The sequence below is a fragment of the Nelumbo lutea genome, chromosome 1, assembly GCF_056320005.1.
Source record: "Nelumbo lutea isolate HS-2025 chromosome 1, American lotus-T2T, whole genome shotgun sequence".
NCBI classification, from domain to species: Eukaryota; Viridiplantae; Streptophyta; class Magnoliopsida; order Proteales; family Nelumbonaceae; genus Nelumbo; species Nelumbo lutea.
Window position 1 is genome coordinate 38,249,267 of NC_142684.1, and position 21,787 is coordinate 38,271,053.

Genomic DNA, 21,787 nt, shown 5'->3' on the forward strand with positions numbered 1-21,787 from the left:
AATCAGCATCTGTATACCCTTGGATCTGTAGTGAGCTACCGTCGAATACTAGACAAAACTCTTTTGTCCTTTGAAAGTACTTAACTATGTTTTTCACAGCAGTCCAATGCTCCTGCCCTGGGTTGGCCTGAAATCTGCTTACTACACTCACTGCCTGAGCTATGTCAGGACGTGTGCACAGCATGGCATACAATTCTAAATAATAATCAGATTTATTTAAAATTAATTTCAGATTATTTGCCCATTTGATTTGGGAACAAATTTCCCAAAAACCAAATCTGCGCAAATTCGGTAGAACGCCTTTTCCCTAATTGCGCAGGTTCAGATCTGAAACAGAATGGTTCAAGATTTGAACCATGGCTCTGATACCACTGAAAGGATGAGAGATCCATCCCATGGATGCCCAAAGATTGCGGAATAAGGGGCGAATTTCAAAAATTTTTCTCTCCCTTCAACTGGGAATCACTTTCCCTATTTAGAAAATCATATTTTCAAGGATCAATCTTGAACCTTAAACTGAACCAGATCTGAACCAAAAGGAATGGGAGAGAATAATACCTGATACGGAGAAGTAATATCTCCCAACGAAGGTGTTCACTACCAAGGAAGGATCCAAAGACTGCTCCCACTGAAGATGGCACAGTGCAGGATGGAGTAGAATCAACAGTGTTCTTCCCCAAGAACTCTGTCCTTCGCAAGAAATAGCAGGATGGAAGGTGAGCACAACTTCCTTTTCAATCCTTTCTCAAAGAACTGATGTCAAGATCCAATCTTGACTTCTCCCACAGCTGGAGATCGAACTGGCAAACAGGGTGGCAAGAGCAGGGAGGCGGCAAGAGAGTATTCGCAGGGTGCAGAATTCTCTCTTCTTGATTTCAGCACTAAAGAAGATCTGATGTGTTTCTTCGTCTCTCTCAAGGCTGCCGCCCCCTCCTTCCTTTTGTTATCTTGAAAAGATCAGCTCCTAATCCCATTAGGAGGTGCTTATCCAAATCATATTTGGATCAGCCTTCTCTTCTAGTGATAAGGATAAACCCTTATCTTATCTGCAGATTAGATTAGCTTTATCCTAATCCAATTAGGAGGTTTCTAGATCTGAATCACATTCAGATCTGGACTCTCTGAGTGGATAGGATTAAGCCCCTATCCTATCTTCTAATCCATCTCAGAATTGGCTCCTTTAATTAACTAAACAAATAGCCCAGTTCGAAATGGGCTTTAGGCCCATCAAGCTTATGTGCTCACTTAACCTTCCTAACTGCTGCCCAGTTGGGCTTCCCTGTATGGCGTGGGACCCAAGCATTGATCTACACATCAGCCACATGGGATCGGCCCAGGCTTTGTTACAAGGCCTGGTCAAATACACTATTAAGACAGCGCACCCCCTGAAACCCATCAAATGGGCTCTATGGGCGCAACACTTACCCTAAGTGGTCCCTGGGCCAAGCCACCTTGTAACACCTAGGGACTGTGGGCAGATACATGATTAGCCCATCAGGTATTATCCTCAATGGTCTTACACTTAACCTCTCAGCCCTTAATGATCATACACTGCTCGACAAGAGAAGACCTCTCCCTCGGTTGCAAGGAACAGTGTTGCACTCTCCACTTATATGGATCCCAGGAATTAAAACCTTTTTGCAAACAATTTAGAAACCATAATATATATATTTTTATATCTCATATAAAATATACTTTGCAAAACAGATCTCAATGGTTGAAATCGGCTGCCGGCAGTCTTGGTTTCCAATAGTGAGAGTGCATCCCCAATCATTACCTTTGTCCGACAAAGGGGCTGATCCTGTCACTATGATCACCCACTCAGATGAATTCTCGGATTGTATCAACATACCCAGGTTTTGACCCCCGCTAAGGATCTCCCTGATTGCTACATCAAAGACAGACCGATCCGACACTTAGTGCAGTATCATAATCCAGTCTAGGAGTTGGGTGTAACTTTACAATTTTGCCCATCAATCTCCAAGGTCCAGGGCAATACTGGAAACCTGGTCCAGTTCAAAGATTCAATTAATCCCACACTGTATGTGCCTCGGGTCTCACCCCGGTAGCTGAGACAAGCCACGTCAACCGACTTGGTGGCACCAAAGTGTCAGCCTTGTCAGGGTAGGTCTCCCCAGACCGACCCACTGGCTGTGAACATTCTAAACTAACACGAGTCTCAATAAGTGTCCAGTTTAAGGGTATTACACAGAAACATACCAAGGGAACATGAATCAAATATGCACTTTTATTCATTTACAATAAACTCATAATGTACATCAATTTTGATTGAAGCTAAGGGCATACAAAACTGTCTAACAGAAACACACCAGAAAATGGGCTATCCATTTGTTGTTGGGCTTGTCTGAATGTTTCATAAGATGATAGGGGCGTCATTGACCGATGTGGGAGGGGCTTCACCAGAAAATGGGAACTTTCTGATGGTACCTTGGCGTTTATGAATATGATGGGTAAGCCCTCACTGGACAAAAAGGTTTACCTAAAAACGGCTTTGAACCTTGTCTGACAGAGGCCAAAGGGAAAACTCATATGATGAGTGGATATGATCCTTCACAGAAAGGTGGTGGGGTTATGTAGTTGAAATAGTTGGCTCCATGCACCCTATGTGATTTCCCATATTTCCAGAGACAACTCGCAGTCTCTGTCACTAAGAAAGGAGGGAAATCTCAGAGATGAATAAATGGGAATGGAATGTAGATTAAGATCCATATCTATGTAATGAACATGAATCAAATTAGGTTGTGGACTGATGTTTGCTCTTTTATCAAAAAATGGCAAATGGACAATTTGCAAAGCTGCTTGATGACAACAAGCTGAAGGGCCCAAACTATGCCGACTAATACAAGAACCTTATGTTGGTCTTAACCTCTGAAAAGTTGGATAAGGTAGCCCAGAATCCTGCCCTAGATCATTCGGGAGATAGGGCTTCTGAGGCACTGAGAAGAGAATATCAAGAATGGGAGGAGAAAAACTCCCTTGCCCACTGCTATATCATTGCCTCCTTGGACAACCCAATTCAAAGGCAGTTCGATCAGATTGAACTTGCCAAGGATGTATTGGACAGTCTCAAGACACTGTACGAAGAGCAGAATCGTTCTACTCGGCAGAAGGTCTTGAAACAGTTCATGACCGCGTAGATGTCCCAGGTCCAACAAGATCAATGCCATTGTCTTTGGATGATGGGTTATATCAACGAACTTGAGGCTCTTGGATCTGGGCTAGATCTGGTAACACAGATCGATGCTATTCTCAACTCCTTGCCTCCATCCTTTAATCCATTCATCATGAATTACAACATGAAAAAGCTGAACGTCAGCTTGCAGGAACTCAACAATATGTTGCGGAGGGCCAAAGAATTGATTAAAAAGGATGAGCCCATTTCCATGCTTGTTGAAACTAGCAAATCGGGCAAGAAAAGGTAGGCAAAGAGAAAGCCCAGAAGAAGGCTGCCAAACCCAAGCAACAGAAGAAAGACAAAGCATCGGATGCCTGTTACTTTAGCAAGAAGACCAGCCATTGGAAAATGAACTGTCCTGCCTACCTGGAATACAAGAAAGGTAATTTCGAATCTTGTGTTATAAAAATCAATCTATTGGTAGCTTCTGCATCCTGGTGTTTTGACTCCGAGGCTTCAACTCATGCGTGTAACTCACTGTAGGGGTTCAAGGTAAGCAAAAGGCTGAGTGAAAGAGAAGTTATGCTCTACTTGGGGACTTCTGCAACTATTGTAGTCGTGGCCATAGGAACCATGGAGTTAATTTTTAGAGAATGAATTATTGTAGTGAAAGATTGTCTCTATGTACAAAGTTGAAGGAGAAATTTGATTTCTGTGTCAAAACTATGTGCAGATGGTTATTCTGTCTTCTTTAGTAACACGATTACTATTAAAAGAAATAACAGATTCATTGCATATGGGGAACTAGAGAATGGTCTCTATGTTCTGCATCCTTTTCTAGAAACTAACATAACCAAAACTACATCGGCTGAAATCCCCAAGAAAAGAGTATGTGATACAGTTAATCCCACATGCTTGTGGCATTACCAATTTGGCCACATTGGTGTTGACCGAATCACAAGGTTGGTAAAGAATGGTCCTTTGGATTTTCTAAAAGTAGAAGACCTTCCCACTTGTGAGCCTTGCCTATAAGGCAAGATGACCAAACGACCATTTAATGGTAAGCCTCAAAGATGTACAAGCACACTTGACCTTATACATACTGATGTATGTGGTCCCCTGAGTGTTAGTACACGAAATCAACACGTGTATTTCATCACCTTTACAGATGATTTTTCACGATATGGTTACATGTACCTAATGATGCACAAGTCTGAATCCTTTGAAAAGTTCAAAGAGTTTAGACAAGAGGTCGAGAAACAATTAGGGAGAGAAATTAAAGCCCTTCGATCAGATCAAGGTGGCGAGTATCTCTCTGACGAATTCGGGGACTACTTAAAGGACAATGGGATAGCATCACAATTCGCTCTTCCTACTACACCACAACTTAACGGTGTTTCAGAGAGGAGGAATTGGGCCATATTGGATATGGTCTGGTCGCTTCTCATACACTCGGAGTTACCCACATCCTTTTGGGGCTACGCATTAGACTGTGATCTACATGCTGAATCTGGTTCCAACCAAATCGATTTCGAACACTCCATATGAACTTTGGACCGGAAAGAAACTAAGTGTTAGACACTTGAAGATTTGGGGTTGTCCAGCACACATTAAAAGAACAAGTGCAGACAAGTTGAAATCCAAGACTAGCCGTTGCCTATTTGTACGCTACCCAAAAGGCTCTGTGGTTTACCTATTCTATGACCCAAGTGAGCAGAAGGTGTTCTACAGCCTAAATGCACAATTCTTGGAAACATATTACATCCTGGACACCCATCGTTAGGAAGTAGTTCTTGATGAGGAGAGCTCAGGAGCAATGGGAGATGTCCCACAAGCTCCAGGTAGTGACCAACCTAGAAGATCCACTCGGGTATCCAGGCCACCAGTCCGTTATGGTTATGACCAGGATAGTTAGCTAGTGGAAACATTGACTAGTGAGAAGGATCCCGTGGCTTACACGGAAGCTATGTTAGACATAGATTCCCAGAAGTGGGTGGAGGCCATGAGAGTTGAGATGGACTCAATGCAGACCAATGGAGTCTAAACTCTAGTAGATCCGCCCTCCAGGGTAAAAGCAATCGATTGCAAATGGATTTATAAGAGGAAGAAGGGCCTAGATGGTAGGGTTGAGGCCTTCAAAGCTCGTCTGGTGGCAAAAGAGTACACTCAGAAAGAGGGCATTGATTATGAGGAAACCTTTACGCTTGTGGCCAAACTTAAATCCATTAGGATCCTGCTAGCTGTAGCAGCATACCATGATTATGAGATTTGGCAGATGGATGTCTAAACTGCATTCCTGAATGGAGATCTTACTGAAGATATCTACATGCAGCAACCGTAAGGCTTCATTTCTGCTGGTCAGGAACACATGGTATGTAAACTAAATAGACCCATTTATGGACTTAAGCAAGCTTCTAGGAGTTGGAACATCCATTTTGGCTCTACTATCAAATCGTTTGACTTCAAGCAGAATCTAGATGAACCCTGTGTTTACAGGAAGTATAGTGGAGATAAGGTTACCTTCTTGGTTCTGTGTGTAGATGGCATTTTACTCATTAGGAATGATGTAGGAATGTTAAATACGGTGAAAGTATGGCTTTCACAACAATTCTCCATGAAAGATCTTGGGGAAGCCTCCTATATATTAGGTCTTCGACTCTATAGAGATAGATCGAAGCGAATAATAGGATTATCCCAATCTGCTTACATTGACAAAATAGTCAAAAGATACAGCATGGAGAACTCCAAGAAAGGAAATGTTCCTTTCAGGCACAGAGTCACTCTCTCAAAGAAGATGTCTCCCAAGACCTCTAAGGAGATTGAGGGCATGAAAGATGTTCCCTATGCCTCTGCCGTAGGGAGCATCATGTATGCCATGCTGTGTACTCGTCCTGACATTGCTCAGGCAACGAGTATAGTAAGCAGATTCCAGGCCAACCTAGGGCAAGAGCACTAGACTGCTGTGAAAAACATACTTAAGTACTTTCGAAGGGTCATGTGTTGTTTGCTGGATAAGCAGCAAACAGGGGTCCACAACAGACTCCACGACCGAGGCCGAGTACATTGTCGCAAGTGAGGCTGCCAAAGAAGCCATGTGGATGAAGAAGTTCGTTCGTGAGTTGGCAGTAGTTCCGTCCAGCACATCACCCATCCCGTTCTTGTGTGACAATAATGGAGCCATTGCTCAGGCTAAGGAGCCACGGTCCCACTCGAACTGAAAGCACATCGAGAGGAAGTACCACATACTGTGGGAGATTATTGGTAAAGGGGACGTCCTGATTCAGAAGGTAGCACCAACGGAAAATGTAGCATACCCATTGACGAAGCCACTATCACAGAAAGTGTTTGAGAAACACGTGGAAAGCATGGGACTCCGGTTTGTACCTGATTGGACTTAAGTGCAAGTGGGAGCTGTTAGACAGTTTTGTATGCCCTTAGCCTCAATCAGAATGATGTACATTATGAATTTATTGTAAATGAATAAAGTACATATTTGATTCGTGTTCCCTTGGTATGTTTCTGTGTAATATCCTCAAAATGGACACTTAATGAGACTCGTGTTAGTATAGAATGTTTACAACCGGTGGGTCGGTCTAGGGAGACCTATCCTGATAAGGTTGACACTATTGTGCCACCAAGTCGGTTGGGGTGCCCTGTCTCAGCTGCTAGGGTGAGACCTAGGCACATACATTGTATGATTAATTGAATCTTTGAACCGGACCAGATTTCCAGTATTGCCCTGGACCTTGGTGATTAATGGGCAAAACTGAAAAGTTACACCCGACCCCTAGACTCGATTATGATACTACACTAGGTGTCAGATTGGGTTGTCTTTGATGTACCAATCAGTGATATCCTTAGCAAGGGTCAAAACCAAGGTATATTGGGACAATCTGAGAATTCATTTGAGTGAGTGATCATAGTGACAGGATCAGTCCCTTTGTCAGACAAAGGCAATGATCGGGGATGCACTCTCTCTTATGGAAACCTAGACTGTCAGCAGCCGATTTCAATCGTTGAGATTTCTTTTGTAAAATATATTTTATATGAGATATAAAAGCTTATATATGTTATGGTTTCTAAAATATTTGCGAAAGGTTTTAATTCACGGGATCCATATAAGCAGAGAGTGCAACACTGTTCCTTGCAGCCGAGGGAATGGTCCTCTCTTGTCGGGGAGTGTTTGATCATTATGGGTTGAGAGGTTGAGTGTAAGACCATTGAGGGCAATACCTGATGGGCTAATCTTACATCTGCCCACAGTCCCTGGGTGTAACAAGGTGGCTTGGCCCAGGGACCACTCAGGGTAAGTGTTGGGCCCATAGAGCCCATTTGATGGATTTCAGGGAGTGCACTGTCCATAGCATTGTATTCGGCCAGGCCTTGTAACAAAGGCTAGGCCGAACCCATGTGGCTGATGTGTAGATCAATGTTTGGGTCCCACGCCATACAAGGAAGCCCAACTGGGTAGCAATTCGGAAGGATTAGTAAACACACAACCTTAATGGGGCCTGAAGCCCATTTCAAACTGGGCTGATTTGATCAGTTTAAATAAGGGCCGGATCGGGGTTTAAATCAGTTAATAGGATTGGGCCTTGACCCTATCAACTTAGAGAGTCCAAGATCTAAATAAGATTCAGATCTATGAGCCACTTAATAGGATTAGGAGAGGATTGATCTAATCCACAAATAAGATAAGGGTTTATCCTTATCACCTAAAGAGATGTCTGATCCAAATGTGATTTGGATCAACAACTCCTAATTGGATTAGGAGATGATCCTTTAGGGTTACAAGAAAAGAAGGGGGTGGCAGCCTTTAGAAAATAACAACAAAAAATAGATCATCAAGTTCTCTAGTCTTCAGAGCTGAAATCATAGAAGAAAGATTTCTGCAATCTCTGCAAAATTCTTTCTTGCCGCCTCCTTCCTGTCGACGCCAGACCTCATGTTCAATCTCCAACTTTGTGGGAGAAATCAAGATTTAATCTTGATAGCAGCCCTATGTGAAAGGGTTATTGGAAACAATACTCACGTGCCATCCAGCTATTCTTATGAAGGATCAGGTTCTTGGAGAACGCTGTTGATTCTACTCCATCCTGCACTGCGCCATATTCAGTGGGAGCAGTCTTTGGATCCTTCCTTGGGCGTGAACACCTCCATTGAGAGATAATATTTCTCTGTATCAGGTATACCTCTCTCCTACTCTTTTTGGTTCAGATCTGGTTTACTTTATGGTTCAAGATTGATCTTTGAAAACATGATTTTCTAATTAGGGAATGTGATTCCTAGTTGAAAGGGAGAGAATTTTTTTTCGAAATTTGCCCACCTTATTCCGCAAGATTTGGGCATCCATACGATGGATCTCTCATCCCTTCACCTCCCTACTACCACTAACCCAACAAGTACCCCAAAACCTTTCGATCGCTCATCGACCCGATAGCCCAAGCCAATGGTGGGAAATGATGATTCTACAAAAGCACCGTTTCCCACCGTCGGCCTTCCCCTCATTTTTGTACATCCAGGGGACGTCTCCCCATCCTGTGCATGTGATTACACCGCATGACTACCCCCGCAACCCCCCTCCAAGACCACTTTTGGGAATTGCCATAATCACCCAGAGGCTGATCTGGCGGGTGCGGAAGGGTCCGATGGCCACCAAACACTCCCCCTATTGCTAGTAGCCCAACGAGCATTTCGAAACCTTCCAATCGCCCATCGACCCGATGACCCGATCCGATGGTGGGAAACGGTGGTTCTACAAAAGCACCATTTCCCACCGTTGGCTCAGGGCATCTCCTCCTCATCTGGGTACTTGTAAGGGTCGTCTCCCCACCTTGAGGAGGTGATTCTGCCGCCCGACTACCCCTGCGCTCCCCCTCCGGGACCACTTCTGGGAATTGCCATAATCACCCAGAGGCCAATCCAGCAAGTGTGGAGGGGTGCGATGGCCACCAAACCCACTCCCCCTTACTGCCACTAATCCAATGATTATCCTGAAACCTTCTAATTTCCCATCGGCCTAATAACACGGGCCGATGGTGGGAAATGATGGTTCTACAAAAGCATTGTTTCCCACCATCGATCTTCTCCATTGGCCCGAGGCATCTCCGCCTCACCTGGGTACATCCAGGGGACCTCTCCCCACCCGAGGAGGTGGTTCTGCCGCCCAATTACCCCTGTGCCCCCCTTCGGGAGCACTTCTGGGAATTGCCAAAGTCGTCTAAAGGCTGATCCGATGGGTGCGGAGGGCTGCGATGGCCACCAAACCCACTCCTCCTACTGCCACTAACCCAACAAGCATCCCAAAACCTTCTAATTGCCCATCGACCTGATGATCCAGGTTGACAGTGGGAAACGGTGGTTCTGGAAAAGCACTGTTTCCCACCGTCAGCCTTCCCCATTGGCCCGGGGCATCTCCTCCTCATCTCAATATTGGTAGGGGTCATCTCCCCATCCTGAGGAGGTGATTCGGCTGCCTGACTACCCTTGTGCCTCCCCTCTAGGACCGCTTTTGAGAATTGCCATAATCGCTCAGAGGCCAATCCTAATCTGCTAGAGTCTAGACTCCATTGGTCTCCATTGAGTCCATCTCAGCTCTCAAGGCATCTACCCACTTCAAGGGATCTAGGTCCAACATAACTTCCGTATAAGTCACAGGATCCTCCTCACTGGTCGTAGCTTCCACCAAGTAACTATCCTAGTCATAGCTGAAACGAATTGGAGGCCTAGAAACCCAAGTAGATCTTCTATATTGGTCATTAACTTGAGCTTGTGGGACATCTCCCACTACCCCTAAGCTCTCCTCATCAAGAACAACTTCTTGACAATGATTGTTCAGGATGTAATCATCTTCCAAGAAATGGACATTTCGACTACAGAACACCTTCTGTTCTCCTGGGTCATAGAATAAGTAACCCACAGAGCCTTTGGGGTAGCCTATGAATAGGCAACGACTGGTCTTGGATTTCAATTTGTCAGCACTCGTTCTTTTAACATGTGTCGAACAACCCCAAATCTTCAAGTGTCTCACAATTTGTTTTTTATCGGTCCAAAGCTCATAGGAAGTCTGATTTAGTTGGAACCCGGTTCAGCATGTATATCGCAATCTCTAATGCATAACCCCAAAAGGATGTGGATAATTCTGAGTGTACGAGAAGTGATTGGACCATATCCAATAAAGTCCGGTTCCTCCTCTCTGACACACCGTTTAATTGTGACGTAGCAGGAGGAGCTAGTTGTGATACTATCCCATTGACCTTTAAGTAGTCTTTGAATTCATCAGAGAGATACTCGCCACCTCGATCTTATCGAAGGGTCTTAATTTCTCTCCCTAACTGTTTCTCGACCTCTTGTCTGAATTCTTTAAACTTTTCAAAGGATTCAAACATGTGTTTCATTAGGTACACGTAACCATACGGTGAGTAATCATCGGTAAATGTTATGAAACGAACGTGCTGGTTGTGTGTCCTAACACTCATGAGACCACATACATCAGTATGTATAAGGTCAAGTGTGCCTGTACATCTTTTAGGCTTACCATTAAATGGTTGTTTCATCATCTTACCCTAAAGGCAAGGTTCACAGGTTGGAAGATCTTCTATAGTTGGAAAATCCAAAGGACCATCCTTTACCAACCTTGTGATACGACCTATGTTGATATGGCCAAGTCAGTAATGCCATAGGCATGTGGGATTAACTGTATCATAGATTCTTTTCTTAGGGATATTATCCGATGTAGTTTCGGTTATGTTAATTTACAAAGAAGGATAGAGAACATAGAAACCATTCTCAAGTTCTTCGTATGCGAGTAATTTGTTATTTCTTTAGATAGTAATCATATTACTAAAGAGAACAGAATATCCATGTGCACACAATTTTGAAACAAAAATCAAATTTCTTCTCAAAATGGGTATATAAAGACAATCTTTCAGTACAATTATTCCTTCTCTGAAAATTAACTCTATAGTTCCTATAGCTGTAGCTGCAACACTTGCAGAAGTCCCCAAGTAAAGAGTCACCTCTCAGTCACTCAATCTTCTGCTTGTCCTGAACCCCTGTAGTGAGTTACACGCATGAGTTGAAGCCTCAGAGTCAATACATTAGGAAGCAGAAGTTACCAACAAATTGGTTTCTATGGAAAATGATTCGTAATTACCTTGTTTCTTGGTCTCCAAGTACTGAGGATAGTTCCTCTTCCAGTGGTCGACCTGTTTGCAGTAGTGACAAGCATCTGATGCTTTGTCCTTCCTTTGCCTTTTGGACTTGGTAGCTTTCTTCTAAGGGTTTTTCTTTGCCTTCCTCTTCTTCTTGCCCGATTTGTCAGCTTCAACAAGCATGCCAATGGGCTCATCCTTCTTTATCAGTTGTTTGGCCCTCTGCAACATATTGCTAAGTTCTTGGATGCTAACATTTAGCTTATTCATGTTGTAGTTCATGATGAACTGATTGAAGGAAGGAGACAAAGAATTTAGGATGGCATCAACCTTGGTGACATGATCAAGCCCGAATCCAAGAGCCTCAAATTCATTGATGTATCCTATCATCTTAAGACAATGGTCATGAACTTGCTGGTTCTTGGACATCTACGCAGTCATGAACTTGCTGAATACTAACATTTAGCTTATTCATGTTGTAGTTCATGATGAACTGATTGAAGGAAGGAGGCAAAGAATTTAGGATAGTGTCAACCTTGGTGACATGATCAAGCCCGGACCAAAGAGCCTCAAATTCATTGATGTATTCCATCATCTTAAGACAATGGTCATGAACTTGTTGGTTCTTGGACATGTGCACGATCATGAACTGTTTCAAGACCTTCTGACAAGTAGAACGATTCTACTCTTCAAACATCATCCTCAGACTATCTAAGATATCCTTGGATAATTCGATCTGATCGAACTGTTGTTGTATTGGATTGTTTAAGGATGCTATGATGTAGCAGCAAACAAGGGAATTTTTCTCTTCCTATTTTTGATAGTCCCTGCTATGGGCCTTGGAAGCCCTACCACCCGGACGTTCTATAGTAGGGTTTATAGTTACCTTGTCCAATTTTTCAGACGTCAGGACCAGCATAAGGTTACGGTACCAGTCAGCGTAGTTTGGGCTCTTAAGTTTGTTGTCGTCCAAAAATTTTGCGAATTGTATGTTTGCCATTTCTAATAAAGGGCAAAGCAAATATTAGTTCACAACCTTATTTGATTCATGTTATCAACATAGATATGACTTTTAATCTATGTTCTATTTCCATTTATTAATCTCTGAGATTTCCCTCCCATCTCAGTGACGGAGACTACGAATTGTGTCTCTAGAAATGTGGGAAATCACATAGGGTGCATGTGCATAACCCCACCACCTTTCTATGAAGAATCATATCCACTCATCTTATGAGCTTTTCCTTTGGCTTTTATCAGACAAGGTTCATTGCCATTTTAGATTAAACCTTTCTGTCTAGTGAGTGCTTACCCATCATGTTCATGAACGCCAAGGTACCGTGAGAGAGTCTTCCATTTTATGATAGGCCCCTCCCACATCGGTCAATGACATCCTTATCATCTCATGAAACATTCCAACAAATCCAACAGCAAATGGATAGCCCAATTTTATATTGCATTTCCCCCTTACTGAAGGACCCATCTTCATGCAAATGATAGAAGGTCTTTAGAGAGTTCATCATATGAATCTCCCTATCACATGCACTCATATTTTAGTGGAGGGAACAAAATATTATGCCCTAGTTTAATTTAGGTCAAACCAAAGTGTCTCCCACTAACTTTCATAAAGACAGATTTCGGTGGGCCCTAAACGGCTAGGGTTCCTCACGATTTCTCTTGGGGAGGAAGCTGGAGTGGGGCCCACCATGAAGGGAGATCATCCAATGATCTTGAGGAAACCATGGCAAGTACTTATGGCCCACGAACATTGCACATCACACATCCATACATCACATGCAGGAAAAATAGAATTGATCCAATCAATTAATAACTGTAAAACCCATAATTAAAGCCCATAATAATTCATAATATTACTGATTAATATTATCTAGGTATATGGGCTGAATAGCAAAGAGCAATTCGGCCTATATAGCTTTTATGCAGTAAATGGGCTAAAGCAGTTTTAACACATTAAAACTGGGTTTTACAGGTGTGTGCTGAATTGCATCTTGCAGTTAACCATCAACTCCTGGACCCATGAGTGAAAAATTAGGGCGAGAATAGCTCCCATCGAACCACAAATTTGGTCCAACCAGCTTTGTCCAATCTGGTTCGAATGGGTCTAGGGTTTGATTTTTAATTCAAGATTTAATTCAAGAACATGATTTGAAATTAAATTACTGAAATAAGACATTCAAGAATCAGTAAGAGGGTTGTTCATAGGACTGCTACCCTGCAAAACAAAAGTTAGATTGTAGCATCTACAAATCGCAGATGACCGAACCCTAATCTGCGAAATTCTCCTCCTTGCGCTTTCTACTTCAACTTTGAATGGAATAAAATAGAAAACCTAATTTCTATTAATATTACATCATAATTGAATTCTTATACATTTTGTCTAAAAAAATAAAAAGAAATTATTTACAGACCAAGAATGAAAAAGAACAGCAGATGCGCAGATTTCTTGTGCCATTCTAGATTTCAATCTCCACCGTACGAACAACCCAAAAATCAAGAAAAATATGTAGAACAAATCTAAATATAATTCAGATTTGTAAATATTTAATTCAAATCAATCACCCAAAATTTGGAAACAAATTTCCTAGAAATCGCTAATCTGCACAAATCGAGTAGAACGCCTTCTGCCCATTTGCGCAGTTCCAGATCTAGTAAATTTTGGTTCAAGATTTGAACCTAGCTTTGATACCACTGAAGGGATGAGAGATCCATCATATGGATGGCCGAACCCTGCAGGAAGGTAGGGCAAAATTTCAAAAATTTCTCTCTCCCATGTGGGAATCACATTCCTATTTTAGAAACTGCATTTTCAAGGAACAATCTTGAACCTAAACCAGACCAGACCAGACCAGATCTGAAACCAAAAGAGAGTGGAGGGGTATACGTGATACGAAGTAGTAATAATCTCCAATGAAGGTGTTCATGCCCAAGGGAAGATCCAAAGAATACTTCCACCGAAGATGACATGGTGCATGATGAAGTAGAATCAGCAGAATGACTCTTCAGCAAGAACCTAATTCTTTAGCAAGAATCTGATGGAGGGCTAGTGAGCACGACTTCAGATTACCTTTTTTTCCAAAAGGTAATATCAAGAACCCTTCTTGATCGCTCCCACAGGTGGAGATTGATTTGGTATGGCGGCAAGAGCAGGAGAGAGCAAGAGCAGAAGATAGATGCTGTCAAAATGTATGTTGTCTTCTCTCTTAAATTAGTAGACTGTTGGACGATATGGAGGTTCGCCCTGCTCTACTATTTATAGACTTAAAGAGAGGTTCTCCTAATCTCATTAGGAGTTTGGAAGGCTAAATGAATACATAACCTTAAATGGGCCTTAAGCCCATTTCGAACTGGGCTAATTTGATTAGTCACTTAAGGGGCGAATTCTGAGATGGATCAGCTGATAGGATTGGGCCCACACCCTATACACTTAGAAAGTCTAAGATCTAAATAAGATTAGATCTGGACACTTCCTAATTAGATTAGGAGATGGCTGATCTAATCTGCAGATACGATAAGGGTTATCCCTTATCTTAAAGGGACTTTTAATCCAGATATGATTTGGGTTAGCAACTCCTAATGGGATTAGGAGCTGATCCCTTTAAGTCTTTAAAAGAAAGAGGGGGTGGCAGCCTTTAGACTTGACAAGCAAGCAATATATAGTATTGTCTTCAGAGATGAAATCACAAGAAGAGAGAGTCTGCACCCTGCAAATACTCTCTTGCTGCCTCCTTCCTGCAGCCGCCGCCTACAGCAGTTCGATCTCCAGTTCTTGGTAGAAATCAAGATTGGATCTTGATACCAATCTTTTGAAGAAAAGATTGGTGGGAGTTGTATTCACAAGTCATCTAGGTGATTCTTAAGAAGGGTCAAGTTCTTTTGGAAGAACATTGTTGATTCTGCTCCACCCTGCATTGTGCCATCTTCAGTGGGAGCAGATTTTGGATCCTTCCTTGGGCGTGAACACCTCTATTGGGAGATACTACTTCTCTATATCAGGTATTATCTCTCCCTACTCCTTTGGGTTCAGATTTGGTTCAGTTTATGGTTCAAGAATGATCCTTGAAAATATGATTTTCTAAATAGGGAATCCAATTCCCAGTTGAAGGGAGAGAAATTTTTGAAATTCGCCCCCTTATTCCGCAATCTTTGGGCGTCCATGTGATGGATTTCCTATCCCTTCAGGTACAGTGTTGCACTCTCTAATCACATGGATCCTGGGACTTGCAAAAACAAATTTCAACGGTTGAAATCAACTACTGATAGTTTTGGTTTCCATCAGAGAGAGTTCATCCCTGACCATTCACTTTGTCCAACAATGGGGTTGATCCTGTCACTATGATCACCTACTCAGATGAATTCTCAGATTGTCCCAACATACCCAGGTTTTGACCCCCTCTAAGGATCTCACTGATTAGCACATCGAAGATAACCCAATCCAAAACCTAGTGTAGTATCATAATCGAGTCTAGGGGTCAGGTGTAACATTCCAGTTTTGCCTATCTATCTCCAAGGTCTAGGGCAATACTAGAATTCTGGTCCGGTTTAGGGTTTCAAGAAAACCCACATTGAATGTACCTCAAGTCTCACCCTGTCAGTTGAGACAAGCCACCCCAACCAACTTGGCGACACATCGGTGTCAGCCTTGGCAGGATAAATCTCCCCAGATCCATCCAACGATTGTGAAAATTCTAAACTAACACGAGTCTCATAAGTGTCCAGTTTAAGGGTATTACACAGAAACACACCATAACAACATGAATCAAATATGTACTTTATTCATTTACATAAAATGTCATAATGTACATCATTCTGATTGGAGCTACGGGCATACACTATCTAATAGCGGAGGGATGCGATGGCCACCAAACCCACTCCCCCTTACTGCCACTAATCCAATGAGCATCCTAAAACCTTCCAATCGCCCATCGGCTTAATGGCCCAGGCCGACGGTGGGAAACGATGGTTCTACAAAAACATTATTTCTCACCATCGACCTTCCCCGTTGGCCTAGGGCATCTCCGCCTCATTTGGGTACATCCAGGGGACCTCTCCCCACCACGAGGAAGTGGTTCTGCCACTCGACTACCCCCGCGCCCCCCCTTCAGGTGCACTTCTGGGAATTGCTGAAATCGCCTGAAGGTCGATCCGACGGGTGTGGATGGCTGCGATGGCCACCAAGCCCACTCCCCCTACTGCCACTAACCCAACGAGCATCCCAAAACTTTCTGGTCGCCCATCGGCCCGATGGCCCAGGCTGACGGTGGGAAATGGTGGTTCTACGAAAGCAATGTTTCCCACCGTCGGTCTTCCTCGTTTGCCTAGGGCATCTCCTCATCTGGGTACTTATAGGGGACCTCTCCCCACCCCGAGGAGGTGGTTCAGTCGCCTAATTACCCCTACGCCCCCCTCTAGGACCACTTCTAGGAATTGGGAGAATCAACTGGAGGCCAATCCGGTAGGTGCAGAGGGGTGCGATGGCCACTAGACCCACTCCCTTCTACTGCCACTCAACCAATGAGCATCTCGACACCTTCCAGTCACCCATCAGCCCGATGACCCGGGCCGACGGTGGGAAACGATGGTTATGCTAAAGCACCATTTTCCACTGTCAGCCTTCCCCATTGGCGTAGGGCATCTCGGCCTCATCTGGGTATGTCCAAGGGACTTCTCCCCACACTGTGGAAGTGGTTCTGTCACCCGTCGACCCCCGCGCCCCCCTCTGAGACAGCTTCTGGGAATTGGTAGAATCCTAGAGGCCGATCCATCAGACTTCCCAGTGAACCTGAGCTTCTCTACCTCTTCCTATAAGGTATCTTCGATGAATTAAGATGTACTTCTTAGTCAAGAAAAAAATATCTTCTAAGCAATTTATGTTTATATACTAATATTGAAAAAGTTAAAATAACTACAATAAGATACAAAAATAGTTCACCGACACGGAAACATAAGGGGGGAGTCTTTTAACGCAATATTAAAAACACTAAACCTACGTATTCACCATCAATGATGAACTATTTCCAAAACACCAATGTCAGGAGAATAAGAACAAAAGGAACAAAAACAAGTTTCTTAACTATAGCCATCCCTTCAATAGCTAACTCAAGGAATTTCCCACTCAAAAAGTTTGCAACCACCAATAGAATCGCTTTCAGTTGTTGGGCTATCAAACACCTGGTCCTACAAGTGCAACACATGTCATTAGCAATATACATGCCTTATATCGATGCTAACAAATAATATCATCCCACTAAAAATATTACTTCAAATTTTAATTGACAGCTGCTGCCACACGGATTGGCCGGGGGCAACGAGGTAAATTCACTTTCCAGATTTCAAAACTAGGCTGAAGACTTCAAGGCCTCGAAAGAGGTGAGCCGAAGGCGAGGACCGTGGGCCTAAGCAAGGTATTTCTTCCGAGGATCGTAGAAGCCAAGGACTGTAGGCTGTCCTTCGGTGATGAGGTTCCTGGAGACCGGGGATACTGTAAGACAGGGAATGTTAGAGGCATCAGGCGGAGACCCGAGGCAGAGGCTCCAATGCTCAAGTTAGTATGCGGTGTAAAGTAGGAAAGGGAGTAGACGAGGTCTTGGTGACAGTCCTCGGGTGCACCGGATCTCCCAAAATAAATGCTAAGGGAGCAAGGTAGGTGTGGGGAGTAAATGAGTGAGCTATGTTAGAATTCCCTATTCTGGATCCCCTCAAAGGGGGAGTTACCTCATATTTATACTTGAGCGGGCTAGAGGTAGGTGAAGATGGACACACCGGATGAGAGCCATACGAGGCCAGGTGGCAGGCCATGGCGGGTATGTCTAACCGTTATGTGGTTGGTTCCGTACGGAGGCAGCAGGGCTCCCCCCAACTGTGGTTGACGCCATCAAATGATGCGGGTTGGCCCTCCCAGCCCGAGGAAGGAATACCTCGCTTTGGCCCACGGTCCTCGGCTTCGGCTCACCTCTTCCGAGGCCTCAAAATCTTCAGCCTACATTCAGAATCTAGAGAGTGAATTTACCTCGTTGCCCTCGGCCAATTCATGCGGCAACAACAACTATAAAAAAAACTTCTGTGGGTTATTCCGAGTTGTTAATTCAGATGATGCATTTTCGTTTGCAATAGCAATACTTAGTATCATTTTGCAAACTACTCAGACATTCATTCCCGATACTCCATTGGCTATTCATACCTACAAATGTTCAATAACCCACCGTAATGACATTCATATCTTAATCAGCATTAAACACTTAATTTTCATTAGAACTAAACTAAGCAACATTCAAATATTCATTTACAGATGTCCTTACGACAACCAATTAAGGAAAAAAATGTAACAAAGTAAATGCATCGGTAGCCAAACCAAAAAGAACCGGATACAAAAGTTATCGGTTCGGATGAGGAAGAAGACAGGAATTTCTGCGTTCGGTTCGGATGAAGAAGAAGATTGAAACTGCTGCATTCGGTTCGAATGAGGAAGAAGACTGAAAGTTACCGTTGGTAACTTCGAGGAAGAAGAAGGCGCTGCTGGTTCGATTCAAATGAGAAGAAGATGGAAGATATTTAGCTTCAAGGAAGAAGAAGATGCTGCTAGTTCGGTTTGAATGAAAAGATGATGGAAGATGCTTGGCTTCAAGGAAGAAGAAGACGTTGCTGGTTCAATTTGAATGGGAAGACGATGGAAGATGTTTTGACTCTAAGAAATGGGGTGAGCAAGAAGATGTTTTGACGGAGACGCTGCTGCGTTCGATTCAAACGAGGAAGAACACCAAAAGTTACCGTTGGGATGAGCTGTATAATGGGATTGAAACTTTAATTTTGATGATGTGGCAGGGGGAACCGAAATAAATTTTACATTTATTAGGTGGGGGTGGCATTGATTCGGATTTTCGTACGTCCTTAATTGAAGTTTTGATTTCTGAGGGGGAGCTTATCAAAGATTCCCCTAAATATAAGACGTAATGATAGGGGATTAAATCAGGTAAAAAGCATTAATTAAAATTACATTTTCAACCCTCATAATTATAGATGGATTAAATACACAAATATGAACATTTTAGTCAAGAAAAGTTCTACACCCTCATTTGTGCTTTCTATAATAGTATTTTTTTTTGTAATAAATACTTTTCTATAACAGTATAGATTTTATTTAAAATAGGTGCACAATAATGTAACATATACATTAAAGTATCATTAATTAACATAAACAAAGAGTTGGATTAGTGGTAATTAAGTAACATATGAAAATAAGAGGTCATGGATTTTAGTCTTATTAACTACATTTTAAAATAAGAGACTGTTCTACAAGGCTCGAGCTCAATTCGAGCTAGAACCTTGACCTCGAGCTTGGCTCGAGTAAAAAATTCATAAGCTCAGGCTCAACTGGAGTAAAAAATTCATAAGCTCGAACTCATTTTTAAGAAAAAATATTTTTGTTATATATTATATATATATATATATATATATATATATTCGAGCTGGCTCGTGAGCCTCACGAGTCGAGCTCTAGTATGCTTTATCTCGACTTGTTTAATAATCGAGCCAATGAATTAGGCTCGAGCTCAAGCTCAAGCTCAAGCTCGGTTGAAACCAAACCAAGCCAAGCTTTTCACGAGTCAAGCTCGAACAACTCGTCATTGCCACCCCTACATAAAAGTACTTTTGTAAAAATACGTTCATAAAAGTACTTTCGTAAAAGTGCTTTCATAAAAGTGCTTTTGTAAAAATAGTTTTATAAAAGTATTTTTGTAAAAGTGCTTCCATAAAAGTACTTTATGATTTTATAAAAGTACTTTCGTAAATGTACTTTTGTAAAAGTGCTTTCATAAAAGTACTTTCTCAAATGTGCTATTATAAAAAAATGCTTTCATAAAAGTACTTTTATAAGTCCTTTCATAAAAATAATTTTATAAAATTCGATTAAGGATAATTTTTTAAGTAGTATTTTAAAATTCAACTAGGGATAATTTTAGAAGAAAATTTTGAATAAGTCTTATTATACGAACACTTAAAAAAAACTGAAAATTTAAGCTTAAAAAAGCCCTTATTTTTAAAATAAGCACTTATTTTGAGCTTATTTCCCAAGTACCAATAAAAGCTTAATGACCCAAATAAGCACTCCCAAACATGGCCTAAGTTTAATAATCACTAAAATGACATGCATGTGACAAAATCATGACATTGAGAAACCATAATGCATTCTGTTTCAATAAAGTCAAACTGTTCAAAGATTATCCCCGTTCTGGTTCAAGGAATTACCATATTCCATAATCCACTTTGGTTGTTAAAAAGTTCCCTCGAAAATCCCCGTTCTACCTGATATATTCATTATAGACTTCTCTCTTATTCAATTTGGTGTTGAAACAACATCCATTAGTACTGAATGTAGCATCTTTGTAGCAGTGGTAACACATTCACGATCAAACAAAGCTGACACAACAGCTACACCTTTTAAACTAGGAATGCCAATTTTCATAACAGAATGAGCATTTCCAACACCAATGCCACCGATGGCAACCACAGGTAACTTAGAAGCCAAACACACAGTTTTCAACCCTTCTAAACCAATAGTGAGGTTGTTTTCTTTTGTGGTTGTTGGAAAGACTCCACCACAGCCAATATAATCAGCACCATCAAGCCATGCTTGTTCTGCTTGCTCTGGGGTCTTGCATGAGACCCCAAGAATCTTCTCTGGCCCTAGAAGTATGCGAGCAACACGTGCTGGCATGTCAGATTGGCCAATATGCACGCCATCAGCATCAATAGCAAGGGCAACATCTACTCGATCATTTATCAGTAGAGGCACACCATAGGAACGACACATTTCTAAACATTCCTCAGCTGTCTTGATAAAATCCCTTGTTTCAGCAACCTTTTCTCTGTAAATAATAATAAAAAAAATTATATATGTTCAAGTTCAAACAAATATTCTAGAGATATTACGAAAAATATTAAAAAAATATCCTGGAGATATTTCTACATAATTCATAATGTTCCAAAATATGGGTTCAACAACTGGAACAGCTGAAGATTAAGTGATTGAAAACGTCTCAGGAATTAATGAGCTTAAGACTGAACACAACATGTAGTTTGCATTTTAATAAACCTAATTCTTGATTGAATCATTTTTTTTCATCTTTTTGCACACTAGAGATTGGAATTTCAATAACCTGTCAAGTAATTTATATTGAATCATTTTAAGAACGTCTGCATGACTTTTGTTCCTAGAGGTCTTTGAAGCTTTCTCTTCACCTAAGGCTGTGTTTGCTTGCAGTGCAAATTTATTTGCACTAGTACAAATGCATGGGAGTGCAAATGTAAAAAAAATGCAAATTCTTATTTAATTTTGTTTTGGATTTTACTTTATTCTGCTTCATGTTTTAATTTACTTCATTTATACTACAATCAAACAAATAAAGATAAAATTTGAAACAAAAATAGGTCAGAATTTACACTCATATAATTTGCACTGCCATGGTTTTGCATCAGTCGAAAT

General features: G+C 42.0%; 1 protein-coding gene across 3 annotated transcripts in view; it reads right to left on the reverse strand.

The window, feature by feature from the left end:
* Positions 1-20,472: 20,472 nt before the first annotated feature.
* TH1 (thiamine biosynthesis protein) overlaps positions 20,473-21,787 on the reverse strand; it is a 64,075-nt gene continuing 62,760 nt past the window's right edge. For all 3 annotated transcript variants that reach the window (XM_088961476.1, XM_088961477.1, XM_088961478.1), the window contains one exon: positions 20,473-21,170. In XM_088961476.1, the coding sequence (XP_088817602.1) occupies positions 20,639-21,170 (532 nt within the window). In that variant the 3' untranslated portion in view covers positions 20,473-20,638. The remainder of the gene's footprint in view (positions 21,171-21,787) is intronic.